General features: G+C 42.5%; 1 protein-coding gene across 6 annotated transcripts in view; it reads left to right on the top strand.

Moving 5' to 3' along the window:
• Positions 1–4,512: 4,512 nt before the first annotated feature.
• LOC138351347 (protein lin-9 homolog) overlaps positions 4,513–14,378 on the top strand; it is a 40,272-nt gene continuing 30,406 nt past the window's right edge. The window contains exons 1-3 of one of the 6 annotated variants that reach the window (XM_069303104.1): positions 4,513–4,653; positions 11,033–11,148; positions 13,199–13,297. In XM_069303104.1, the coding sequence (XP_069159205.1) occupies positions 4,608–4,653; positions 11,033–11,148; positions 13,199–13,297 (261 nt within the window). In that variant the 5' untranslated portion in view covers positions 4,513–4,607. Of the gene's footprint in view, positions 4,681–4,701; positions 4,853–9,042; positions 9,061–11,032; positions 11,149–13,198; positions 13,298–14,378 lie in introns of those variants that run through there. The other 5 variants (XM_069303101.1, XM_069303102.1, XM_069303107.1 and 2 more) reach the window with 5 other exon arrangements.

Here is a 14,378-nt window from a genome sequence, read left to right as displayed (position 1 = left end):
TGCGTCCAGGTAGCCGCCACCATCGCCTGGTCCTCACTCCTCATACCATGTAAGTCACCACCTGCCCCACCTACTGCCACATCATGTGCTCTGCGCTATTCCGGAGTGCCTGTCTTATTTCCCTGCATGTATGTCTGTTTAAGATAGCATTTGTGGACTGTAGAGAGACAACGCATCTCCTGCAAGCACACCGCTGTGTCAAGTATAGTTGGGAAAGCCCGTTATCCCCAGGGGGCAGTGCTACTGCTGCTTATAATAACTACGATGTTGACCAGACCATACACTAGAAGGTGAAGGGACGACGACGTTTCGGTCCGTCCTGGACCATCTACACACAATCGACTCGAGAATGGTCCAGGACGGACCGAAACGTCGTCGTCCCTTCACCTTTTAGTGTGTGGTCTGGTCAACATACTTCAGCCACGTTATTGTGACTCATGGCCTGCAATAACTACGATAATTATTGTTATAATACGAGGTAATCTTACCAACTGGAAGTCCTCTACATTGAGGGACACACGTCAATAAGTCTCCCCACTTGAATTACTGCAACCAGGCATGGACACCTCATCTTCAGAAAGAAGATGAGGTCTTCATTGGAGGAGGTTCAGCACCTGAATGTTATGCACTAGCTCCTTGTTAAATGTTTCGACTGTGAAACGATCATAAGAACTCTGCCACTATTAACACATGAGCCAGCCCGTCCTCTGGAGCATTTACAACGTCACTAAAATGTTGTACCAACTTGCCCGAAGGAAACCCATGGATAGAAAACGGAACATGTCAATTTTTGCGAGCCGCTGTGATTTGTAATATATCTTACTTTGAGGGGGGGATTATCAGGGGAAAGCGCCAAGCCATTACGACTATTTAGCACTTGGAAGGGGTCAGGATAAGTATTTGGGGTGGGACGGAGAGAAGGAATGGTGCCCAGCCACTTGGACGGTCGGGGATTGAACGCCGACCTGCATGAAGCGGGACCGTCGCTCTACCATCCAGCCCAAGTGATTGGGCCATCTTACTTTGAGGTTGGGGCTTTTTACGTCAAAATACAACGTGTCATGCAAGAGAACAGCTGGTTGCCCTTCACGTCGAATATGTGAGGGGTGACTGAGCTATTTACAATACAATACAATACAATACAATACAATACAATACAATACAATTTTATTTAGGTAAGGTACATACATACAACAAATTTATACAAGGATTGGTTGACTTATAGGTAGAGCTAGTACATACAATGCCTAAAGCCACTATTACGCAAAGCGTTTCGGGCATGATAAACTTAAATGACAAGCTTAATACTAATTGAGCATAATGAGTAGAATGAAAACAAGAAATGAAAACATAGATGAAAAAGCAGCACAAATACAATTATGTCGACAAACAGCGCTCTTTAAAGAAAAAACAGACATTGGTTGACAATAGAAGGGTAAGGTAGGTTACAGGGAATTTTTAGGTATAGCTTCGCTTTTAACTTAAACTGGTTGAGAGAGGTACAGTCTTTAACATGGTTGGGAAGGTCATTCCACATTCTGGGCCCCTTGATTTGTAGAGCATTTCTAGTTTGATTAAGTCGTACTCTAGGAATATCAAAACTGTATTTATTTCTAGTGTGGTGCTCATGGGTTCTGTTACAACCTTCTATGAAGCTTTTGAGATCAGGATTGGCATTATAGTTTAGCGTTTTATATATGTATAATATATAATATTATGTATTAATATAAATTAATATATAATATATAATATATATTATTGAATTCTCAAGATCGACTTGAGAATGGTCCAGGACGGACCGAAACGTCGTCGTCCCTTCACTTTCTAGTGTGTGATCTGGTCAACATATTTCAGCCACGTTATTGTGACTCATCGCCTTCAAAATGTTTATTCAGGTAAAAGTGCATACATAGAAGATGAGTTACAAACATAATGTTTAAACATAATATGTGACCTGCCCGAAACGCTGCGCGTACTAGTGGCTTTACAAGATTGTAAATACTATTCTATGTATTCTCACAAACCCAATGTACCTTCTTGTATATAAATAAATAAAATAAAAATAAAAATAAAATGTTGGCCCCAGGCTCTGCTTCAGTAGGCTGGGATCGTTCTTGCCCTTGCTGGGGTGGTTCTTCTCCGGTTCCGACCACTGTGGTCTCCGGGTTTGGAGTTCCTGTGCCTTCTTTTACCAACTTCGAGGTCAACTCCGGAGCTCACAGTTCCTGCGACGGCGCGGGAACCAATCGTATTGGCGTTTGCCTTTGCATTGGAGACTTTCGGCGCTGTGGAGAGGAGGGGGGGGGGGGACCTGCTGCTTGAGTAACAGCTTCTCCTTATCAACCTACCCTGGCTTTGGGCCCTGGAAAGGCCACTCCAGAGCACAACTCCCTATTCTCCTGAGACTGATGGATGTCTACTACTACTACTACAGATTCAAATACTGTATTTAATATTTCCAATAACAGCAAACATAAGTTGACTTATTTATAATGAAGAAATGCATGAGAATTTTCTTTCATAATGTTAATTAGGTATTTCTTAGTATAGTAGAGGCCCATATCCATCCCCAGGATTGGCTCATCAGTCGCAAAGGGTCCCATTATGAGGCTTCACTAATTGGACTCCATATTTCTTCAAACTAAGCAACTTACAAGTATTGCGAACGATTTTCACTTGGTTTTAATGTGTATATCATACACCCAGCACAATAGTGGGCTGCCGAGAGAGTCTTGCATGCCCGATTTGTGTTTTTTTCCACGGAAAAAATACTATGAACTTGGGATATTTTAGTCCACTTCCTCGGAGGTTGTTGTTATAGATTCAGCTACTCGGAACAAGTTCCAAGTAGCACGGGCTATGGTGAGCCCGTAACTTACCTGGCACAGGAGCGGGGCAAGAAGCACGGGCTATGGTTAGCCTGTTCCTCCTTGGAGGGCCAGGGACCTCAGTAGTACTACTGCTAACACCTCAAAGATACTACGATAATATGCAGGCGATGAGTCACAATAACGTGGCTGAAGTATGTTGACCAATCCACACACTAGAAAATGAAGGGACGACGACGTTTCGGTCCGTCCTGGACCATTCTCAAGTCGATTGTGACTCGTACCATTCCACAATCGACTTGAGAATGGTCCAGGACGGACCGAAACGTCGTCGTCCCTTGATTTTCTAGTGCGTGTAGATTGGTCAACTAAGATAACATATCATTCCCATCGCCTGTCTGTACAAGAAGCAACTTGCAACACATTGTTTGCTTGTATGGAGCTTGCAAGCTTTTTTTTTTATTATCCACGAAATCGATCAAATACACTGTATCTGTGATGCACAAATCACACTCGCCAAATATCATGCAAATACTAATACAGTATTGTGCCACTAACATCATATTTCAACTGTAACATATGATAATTCCAATATAGTGTGATTAAGTATATTTATACTCATATACGCACAGTGTATGGTCCAGGGTCCATTGTATAGTTTTTGGACTGTTCCCCGACAGGCTTTAAATATATTGAGAATATAGCGGTGGACGGGGTGAATGACTTGGAGAGCACTTGCTACGCTGCTTGCACGCTCCTGCATCTCCTGACTCTCCCTCTCTCTCCCTCTCTCCCTCCCTCTCTCTCTTTCTCTCTCTCTCTCTCTCTCCCTCCCAAGTCTCAAGCTGCAAGTCAGCCCAACACTGCAGTTGTTTTAGCACAAGTTCTACAGTTGTTGCTTTACATAACTCCATATTATACTGAATTATTGAACATAGAAAATACTGAACACATTCACGTGATTGAGACAGGCTGCAGCGCTCTCGGTACTTTGATATAAATACTAGTAGTACATCAATTGAGGCAGAAGCATTGGTTGAGGCAGTGGAGGGAAGGCATAGTGGGGGGACACAGAGACAGGCTGTGAGGCAGGCATAGTGACACAGGGCGTAGTACACCACTACAGGTTACTATACACTTGGCGCCTACACCACCACAACTACACTCTTCTAACCAAATGCCATCCCAGTTATTTATAGACAAAACCCCACGTTGTTTTCTGAAGATGGGGCGCGCCTATCTTGTCTAGTGTGCTTATATAAACCTGGACATTTGTGACTAGTCTACACACAAGTCCATAACGAAGTGATAACGAAGTCATTTAACATCCATAGTTGGATGAACAAGTGTATCTTATCAGTCTGGCTGGCCTTGATACTACTCTATCTCTTCTCCTCATAATGTTACTCTCTCTGTAATAAATCATTATTTTAACAAATGGGGAATTAACTTCAATATATACGCCATCAATTCATCCTGACAATAGATAAGATAAAGGCCGTGTATATATATATTTATATAAATATTGAAGGTAAAGCGGTTGCGGCGAGCCACCTAGACGACGCATTCTTCCCGATGACGGCTGCCGAATTTTGCCTCATATATAATACAGCTGCAGGGGGGCTTTTCCTCCCATATCCTGACCTCCTGGCATCATTGGCGTTAATTACACGTGCTCAAATACACCTCCGGCGTGCCATATGTGGTGCAGGTGTGGCCAGATTAGGGTGGTGAGGTGGAGGCCAGTTTGCGAACCGGATCGACCGCGCCTTTCCCATAATGCATCAGGAGCCGCAGCTACATAATATGGCGGATACTCTTGAAAGCGAGTTGGGTAATTTGAGTGATATCGGTGTGTTGCAAGCCGCGTGGAGGCTGGTGACTGGTGTGGCGTGTCCCCCTAGACGTGCTGGTGGCCCGGGGCACACAGGGGCCCAGGGCCCGGGTGCCAGGGCCACATATAAGGGCCCTGGCACCTATGTGGCCCCTGGATTGTTTACATTTCGCTCTCCTCAGCGAATGGCGTAATACTCAAATGCTAAAATTTTCACCTCCAGCTGGGAACCTTCCCCTGGCAGGTGGCCAATATTATTCCAGAGCCTTAGCGCTCTCTGGGGCTATTTGGTGCCTAATGGCCACCTGTCGCAGGCGGAGATAAATATTAATGGCCGATTTGGAATGGGTTTGATATGTCTTGTCAAAGGCAGGATGGACTGACCTTATTATTTACGTGTTTGGTGGGTTTAACCAGCTGGACAGGCCAGCTGGGAGGAGCCAGCTGGCCTGGCTCCTATGGCCCGAGGGACGTCTTCAAGACAGTGGGTTGTTTGTCTTGTAATTAAGCTTGAAGGAGTTTTAAGTGAAGCAGCTGTGGTGTGAGGCTAGACTGGGTGAGTGTTGTGGTGACTGTCTATAGGAGAGTGTTGTGGTGACTGTCTATAGGAGAGTGTTTCAGTGACTGTCTATAGGTGAGTGTTGTGGTGACTGTCTATAGGTGAGTGTTGTGGTGACTGTCTATAGGTGAGTGTTGTGGTGACTGTCTATAGGTGAGTGTTGTGGTGACTGTCTATAGGTGAGTGTTTCAGTGACTGTCTATAGGTGAGTGTTGTGGTGACTGTCTATAGGGGAGTGTTTCAGTGACTGTCTATAGGGGAGTGTTGCAGTGACTGTCTATAGGTGAGTGTTGTGGTGACTGTCTATAGGTGAGTGTTGTGGTGACTGTCTATAGGTGAGTGTTTCAGTGACTGTCTATAGGTGAGTGTTTGTGACTGTCTATAGGTGAGTGTTGCAGTGACTGTCTATAGGTGAGTGTTTCAGTGACTGTCTATAGGTGAGTGTTTCAGTGACTGTCTATAGGTGAGTGTTTCAGTGACTGTCTATAGGTGAGTGTTTCAGTGACTGTCTATAGGTGAGTGTTTCAGTGACTGTCTATAGGTGAGTGTTTCAGTGACTGTCTATAGGTGAGTGTTTCAGTGACTGTCTATAGGTGAGTGTTTCAGTGACTGTCTATAGGTGAGTGTTTCAGTGACTGTCTATAGGTGAGTGTTTCAGTGACTGTCTATAGGTGAGTGTTTCAGTGACTGTCTATAGGTGAGTGTTTCAGTGACTGTCTATAGGTGAGTGTTTCAGTGACTGTCTATAGGTGAGTGTTTCAGTGACTGTCTATAGGTGAGTGTTTCAGTGACTGTCTATAGGTGAGTGTTTCAGTGACTGTCTATAGGTGAGTGTTTCAGTGACTGTCTATAGGTGAGTGTTTCAGTGACTGTCTATAGGTGAGTGTTTCAGTGACTGTCTATAGGTGAGTGTTTCAGTGACTGTCTATAGGTGAGTGTTTCAGTGACTGTCTATAGGTGAGTGTTGCAGTGACTGTCTATAGGTGAGTGTTGTGGTGACTGTCTATAGGTGAGTGTTTCAGTGACTGTCTATAGGTGAGTGTTGCAGTGACTGTCTATAGGTGAGTGTTGCAGTGACTGTCTATAGGTGAGTGTTGCAGTGACTGTCTATAGGTGAGTGTTGTGGTGACTGTCTATAGGTGAGTGTTTCAGTGACTGTCTATAGGCGAGTGTTGCGGTGACTCTATAGGCGAGTGTTGCGGTGACTGTCTATAGGCGAGTGTTGCGGTGACTGTCTATAGGTGAGTGTTGTGGTGACTGTCTATAAGTGTTGTAGTGACTGTCTATAGGTGAGTGTTTTAGTGACTGTCTGTAGGTGAGTGTTTCAGTGACTGTCTATAGATGAGTGTTGCAGTGACTGTCTACAGGCGAGTGTTTCAGTGACCGTCTATAGGTGAGTGTTGCAGTGACTGTCTATAGGTGCTGCAGTGACTGTCTATAGGTGAGTGTTGTAGTGACTGTCCAGAGGGGAGTGAGTGTTGCAGTGACTGTCTAGAGGTGAGTGTTCCCAGTGACTGTCAAGAGGGGAGAGACTGGGCAAGTGTTCCCAGTGACTGTCCAGTGGGTAGAGACTGGGCAAATGTTCCCAGTGACTGTCAAGATGGGAGAGACTGGGCAAATGTTCCCAGTGACTGTCAAGAGGGGAGAGACTGGGCAAGTGTTCCCAGTGACTGTCCAGAGGGGAGAGACTGGGCAAGTGTTCCCAGTGACTGTCAAGAGGGGAGAGACTGGGCAAGTGTTCCCAGTGACTGTCCAGAGGGTAGAGACTGGGCAAGTGTTCCCAGTGACTGTCAAGAGGGGAGAGACTGGGCAAGTGTTTCCAGTGACTGTCCAGAGGGGAGAGACTGGGCAAGTGTTCCCAGTGACTGTCTCCCCCACCCACATTAACCTCTTTGTTTCACTTTCTTTCACTCCTATTCCCTAAATATGTTTGACATTTATTGTCTTTGGCAGAGAATATATTCTATCAAATATGTATTTATTCTTTGTAAAAAGTGAAGTGGATGTACTGTGTATTAATCATTGTTAGAGGTGTTCCTTAATGATTTTGAAAGAGATGTCATGTCCTTGGATGAAACTGATGATTGAAGGAGTATTTTTAGAGAGAGAGTTTTACAGGATGTCAGATGTCATTGCTGCTGTTGTAAACAAGTAACATGTCAGACAGCATTTTGACAGTTAAATGTCATCTTGAAGATGATTGGAGCATGTCACTGTCATGTTTCCCGTGTACTTGTGAACTTGTATATATATGACAGGGAATTATCATCATGGGATTGTCACATTTGAATTACAAAATTCAATATTTTTTAAATTAAAATTTTTCAAGCATTTTATTCTACATATTATACATAAATACAGTATATCAAATTATCATCCCTGAAGTGTGTATGTAAAATAGTTAGGTATTAAATATTGCAAGTTATGTGGTCTACAATGCTTTACATTCTCTATTTCATTCATGTATTTTATGTACCACATATGATATAACCAATTGATATACAGTACTTATTGTACTGTACTCTAGGCATATTGTTCTGCATATATTTAATTCTTGCAGCATGCCATAGATGAGAATATTTATATACATTTTACTTTGATACATCTTGTAAAACAGTACAGTAGTGGTTGATCTCTGGTAATGTGTAGATGTGATGCCTTCTCAACTCTTGCTAAGGTTACATAAGGCTATCTGTTGTATGAGAGAATATGCATTATGTGATTTGATAACTTTAGGTTATTTTAAGCTAGGTGAGATGGAAACACATTATTTTTTGCTCATTCAAAATATGGAGAGGCACAATCTTTTTTGTTTCTAACTTATTTTAGACGAGAATTTTTTAATTCCTGTTTACCAAAATAACTTGACAATATACAAAAATATATAAAAATATGAAAGTAATCAGTACAGTGCGATACAGTATTTGGTTCACATTGCTGGAGACAGGAAGTCTGTCAGGTTTATAATAATAATAATAATAATAATAATAATAATAATTAATAATAATTTATTTAGGAAAAGTACATACAAAGTTGCAGTTACAATATAAACATTGTTTGATTTAAAGATAGAGGTAGTACATACAATACCTAAAGCCACTAGTACGCATAGCGTTTTGGGCCTTTATTTGGGTATTGGATTAGGTATGTAGTCTTGAGGTTGTTAAACAGTGGGGTGCTGCTGTGGAGGATTTGCTGGAGTGCCGGGACACTTGAGTCTTCATAATGTTATATGCTGTAATACACATTATTGTGTCGCATATGGTGAATGGGTGTGTGTTGGTTTGTTAATATCTCTCCTTACTTTGAGGTTACCTTGAGGTGCTTCCGGGGCTTAGTGTCCCCGCGGCCCGGTCGTCGACCAGGCCTCCTGGTTGCTGGACTGATCAACCAGGCTGTTAGACGCGGCTGCTCGCAGCCTGACGTATGAGCCACAGCCTGGTTGATCAGGTATCCTTTGGAGGTGCTTATCCACCTCCACCTCTCGCTTTCATGTCTTGCATTACTTATCCATTTTCTCTGGGCTGGTACCTCCCACCACACAAAAGTGGTGGTGGTCATGACAAAATTGATTTTATCCTTTCATATTGACTTGAAACTTAAATTTGTGTGTTTTCGTGAATGTAACTTCCTTATTAGGGGTGTATGGTGACAGTTTTTTTGATCACGTGCAGTACTGGTTTTCTCAATTTGTGTGTGATATCTAAAGAATGACTTATCATATAATCAGCCATTGATCTGTGTAAATTTGGTTAACTTAAATTTACAGCCAAATGATTTTGGTTTAGTTACCAACATTTTTTTTGTGCAAGAGGAATATTCATAAGTTTATGCAGAAGGTTTGTATAACCTAGTTCATGTTTTGGTACTTGATACCCACGTACTGTATAACCTAGTTCTTGTTTTGGTACTTGATACCCACGTACTGTATAACCTAGTTCATGTTTTGGTACTTGATACCCACGTACTGTATAACCTAGTTCTTGTTTTGGTACTTGATACCCACGTACTGTATAACCTAGTTCATGTTTTGGTACTTGATACCCACGTACTGTTCACCGACCTCACGACTCCTCACAACTGTCGTGTGTGTTATGAACTTTTTGGACTTCATTCTTGTATCATGATGCCTCCCAGGCTTCTGTACTTCATGTACAGTATGAGCTCCTGTTGTCGGGAACCAATTTTACGTTGACTCATGGAGTATGAACCAATTATACATTGAAGGAAAAAAAAGGGACTTTTGGAGGTCTAAAGCAATAGAATGCATCGTTCTTTTTGTGTCGAGTAATCTTTTTGCTTTGTTAGATTTTCCACATATAGATCCTTGTTGAAGATTGAGAGGGGAGGGGTGAAAGGGAGAGGGGAAGCAGGAAAAGGAGGGGAGAGAGGGGAAGGGGGGAAATGAGAGGAGGGGAAGGGTGGAAAGGAGAGGAAGGGTGGAAAGGAGAGGAGAGGGGAAGGGGGGGAAGGAGAGGAGAGGGAGAAAGGGGGTGGGAAAGGAGAGAGGGGAATGGGGTGAAAGGAGAGGAGAGAAAAGGAAAGTCAGAGGGGAGGAGAGATAAAAGGGAAATGGGAGAAAAGGGAAATAGAAAGGTGAGGAAATGAGAGATAAAAAGGTAAGAGGGAGGGATGGTTGGGAGGTGAGGGTGAGGAGAGGAGAGAGTGAGATGTGAAGGTGAGAGGAGAGAGAGATGGAAAGGTGAGAGATGAGTGATAAGAGATAGAGAGAGAGATAGAGAGAGGGAGATAGAGAGAGGAGAGGAGAGATGAGAGGAAGGGGAGGAGAGAGGGAGAGGAGAGGGGGAAGAGGAGAGAAAAGGGAAATGCAGAGAGAGAGAGAGATGGGGGGGGGATATTGTGGGAAACAGGGAATACGAGACAAATGGGTTACTTACCATAATTTGCAGTTATCTTACAAAGGTTCCATAGATCGACATCCCCATGACCCAGTTTCTGACCAGGCTTCCTGGTTACTGGTCTGGTCAACTAAACTGTTGGACATGGCTGATTGCAGCCACTCAATGAATCTCACAGCTTGGTTGATCAGGTATCCCTAGGTGTTTATAATTTTTTTTTGTACAGTGGGAGATTGGCCAGTTATACCTCTAATGTGCAGAGGGAGTGTTGAAAAGTCTTGGAGCCTTTGATGTTCATAAGAGTTCTCTTGGAGATCTCTTATGAGTTCTCTGAGTAAGAGAAAGAGGGTGTGAGAGAGAAAGAGGGTGTGAGAGAGAAAGAGGTGGGAGAGTGAGGAGGAGGGAGGCAAAGAGTGAGAGAAGGGAGAGGGGAAAGGGAAGGGGCAGAGAGTGGGAGGGAAGTGAGATCCTGGTACCACATCTATTATATAAAAGAGCAGCTCATTTGAACTGAAACAGAATTGCTGGGGCCAAATAGTTAATACAATACAGTATCATAAACACACTTTTATGTATTGCAACAATTTACTGTCATTTCTGAGCAAGTGGTTCTGCTCCACATAGAAGTGGGAAAATGGGGTACTGATGTGTCTTTAAAACTGGAAATTTGGCTAGGTTTACTCTATGTAGAGGAGTTGGGTATAATTAGCATGATTTATCATTATCAAAGAGCAACTCTGCATATATTTGTGTGATAATTCTATTTACAGTGACACACTGAATTGACTGCACATGCATATAGTTCCGAACATAGGCAGCAGGGTACATACTGTCATTTATTTTGCAAGCAGCTCTGTTTATACTGTACTGATATATTGTGCTTTTTTTCAGTACTGTACTGTACTGTAGTTAGGCAGTAATGGTAATACTGATGGGAATGGTGTTTCTCTAGGTCAGTCAGCAGAGCAGCAAGCAGAGCTGCTGTTGACCTTCAAAAATGGTGGCTTTTCTTCATCGTCGTCCTCTTCATCTTCCTCGGCCTTCTCCCAGCCACAGGAAACACAGCAGGTATTTTTCTTTAATAACTTATTATCAGACACTTGATAGTGTTTACCTCATAAATAATGGTTTCAAATTTTTTTAAATGCTTAGTTTGCTTTGTTGTTTTTTTATTCCTGTTGGAATGATATCACCAGCGGCAGTTAATTTATTATGCATCCCATACTTGTATCCTGTAAGCAGCAGCCCAATAGCATTAAAGGGCACAAAAGGTGTTAATGTGACCTCGGGCAGTATTATTTGATATTGATTGTTAGAATTTCTACATGTTATACTGTCATTCGAGTGCAAATACTGTACTAGATGGGTATCTGGCAGTGCCCAGGTCACTGTCTCTTTCTTTCTCTAATTTTCTCTTGCACTTTTTCTCTTCCCTTCTCTCTCCTTTCTTCTCCATTTTTCTTTTTTTATTTAAATTAGGGAGCCAGTCGGCCGAGCGGACAGCACGCTGGGCACGTGATCCTGTGGTCCCAGGTTCGATCCCGGGCGCCGGCGAGAAATAATGGGCAGAGTTTCTTTCACCCTATGCCCCTGTTACCTAGCAGTAAAAAAGGTACCTGGGGGTTAGTCAGATGTCACGGGCTGCTTCCTGGGGGTGGAGGGCTGGTCGAGGACCGGGCCGCAGGGATACTAAAAAAAGCCTCAAAATCATCTCGAAATAACCTCGATAAGAAGAATCCATTAGAATAACTAGCTTTAATGCTAAGAAACTATCATACAAGGAACAGGATGAGCCAATAGCCAACTGTGTAATTACCTAAGTGTAGTTACAGGATGAGAGCTATGCTTGTAGTGTCCCGTCTTCCTAGTACTCTGTCATGTGATGCTTTGAAACTTCTGACAGTTTTAGCATCCATCATCTTCTCACTTAATATGTTCCAACCAGCTATGACTGTGCAAAAGCAAACTTTCTAATATTTTTTTTGGCACCTTTGTTTCCTTAGCTTGACTCTATGACCTCTTGTTCTTGAAGTTGCAGGTTTCAAGAATTCCTCTGTTAATTTTGTCAATTCCTGTTAATATTTTGTATGTAGTAATCATGTTGCCACTTTTTCTTTTTCTGGCTTTGGCATATTTAATGCCTCTAGCCTCTCTTCGCAGCTCTTGTTTTTCAGTTCCAGCAGTCATTGTGGCATGCCTTTGCACCTTTAACATTTATTGATTTGTTTCTTGAGATATGAGCACCATACAGTTGCTGCATATTCCAAATTTGATCTCAAAAAGTCATGAACAGTTTCTTTAACATTTCACCATCAGTGTGCAGTATTTAAAAGCAATCCTGAAGTTGGAATGCGTAACATGGGCTCCTCGCACAGTGTTCTTTCTGTTCTTGTCTAAGAGGCACTTAGATAAGTTTTTGCAAGAAGTGCCGGACCAACCAGGCTGTAGTGGATATGTGGGCCTATGGGGCGCTCCAAGCAACAGCCTGTTGGACCAAGTTATCGTAAGTCGAGCCTGGCCTCAGGCCGGGCTCGGGGAGTAGATGAACTCCCAGAACCCTCTCCAGGTATGTGGTCTTTAGGTGATAGTTTTCTATCCAGGATCACCCCTTAGATCTTTCTTTATCAGAGTTCTTTAAAGGCTTGTCACATTCTTTGTATGTTGTGTGTGGCCTATTTTTTCATAATCTACATTCCATAATGTGGAATTTATCCACATGATATTCCATGAGCCAATGGAATTGGCTCGTGCTGTCCTGGTTATCTCTTGGTAGTTTAAAAGCACTATGTACTTTATTATACCTACCTCAGAATAACTAATTGTGAATGTAAGTATTTGATTATGATGATTTAGTTATGTTTTTACAGGCATTATGTTGTAAAGTAAAATTATTATTGTCTGGTTCTGTTATCATGCCCTGGTCATAATTAGCTTAAGGCTTTCACTTGCTCAGGTCTTTTTCTTTTAAGTACTGTACTATATTATTGTACACAATAAATATTTATCCTACTGCTATATATGTAATTGTTATTTTTTATACAAGCCGGCATTATTTCTTATAAAATTGCATAGTTATGGAATATAGGTTGTAAGGTAACACATGTTTTTTTGTATTCAGGATTTCTCTCCTCTATCTGCTCTTGGGTTGCATCGAGTTGGGGAAGATCGACCATCCCCCTCCAAAGAACCCAGTATCCAGCTAAATCGCAGAGGCATGGTAAGGAAAGTGTGTGTGCATATGAACATACACTCACGTTTGTTTTTTAAAATGTCGTAGAAAACTAATGCCGAATACTGTTTTGATACACGAGCACTGATAGTAACCTCTGGTACTGATTCATCATGCCTCAATTTTTTTTTATTAATTATGAACATTTGCCAAAATTAGGTTAGGTTGTGCTTTTCTGATGCACGAGTGGTGCTTCACAGTAGTGGATTTCTTGTACAGTATCTGTAAAGGTTTAGTCAGTCACCATCATTTACAGACCTAACTGAAAACAGTGTCTTCTTGTTCTGGTTTCAGGTACAGTAGTAGAAAGAGTTGTATTCCTTACTTAGATCAGAAAACTTTGTCTATTTCAGTGGCTGGGACTCATTAAGGCTTGGAACTTGGCATCATGATCCTACCATATTTTCTGCAGGGGAAGCCCCTTGAGGCTTCCTGAAGCTATTACCACTGATTCAGGGTGATTGTGCAGTTGAACCTTCCTTGTAGCCTCCATGACCTTTATATTTGCTTCGGGTGGCCATGATTGCCCGTTCCATTCAGGGTTTACCGGTGTAGCATTCCCAGTGGCTTGGGCTTCCTGCACGGCTCATTCGTGCTGGTAAACCCCCGCACAATCGATTGTACTATGGATACCCCCCTTCTGGGCCTGCTCTCTCTTTATGCGAATTTGAGGGGTTGTTAGTCGCCTGTGCCACCTGGCGATGATTATACGTTGTTTATACGTTCTGTTGTCTCTGCCATGCTGCCTGTTGGGTCGGTGATACCTTCACCCCTGAGTGCTTCGCTGATCAGAATTCCATTTCAACTTTGTTAATGCACATTAATGACTCTATTGTAAAAGACACATCGAACACTTTATGTAGGGCATACGTAAATGTGTGTGTTTATGTATTTACATATGTAGCTTAGCCTAGCATTTTAAAAGCACTACAATCACCTTCTGTGGTTGATTGTTCAATAAATCCCTGAACTGTATGTTTGACAAATCTGTCTCCCTGTCCATGGAAGACAAGAAAATGTAAATATGCTGGTTAGCATTGTTAATGTGTGGCCACGTCTGTGGTAGAAA

This window comes from Procambarus clarkii, chromosome 49 (genome assembly GCF_040958095.1).
Source record: "Procambarus clarkii isolate CNS0578487 chromosome 49, FALCON_Pclarkii_2.0, whole genome shotgun sequence".
Classification (NCBI taxonomy): Eukaryota; Metazoa; Arthropoda; class Malacostraca; order Decapoda; family Cambaridae; genus Procambarus; species Procambarus clarkii.
This window is presented reverse-complemented; position numbering and strand designations above follow the sequence as displayed.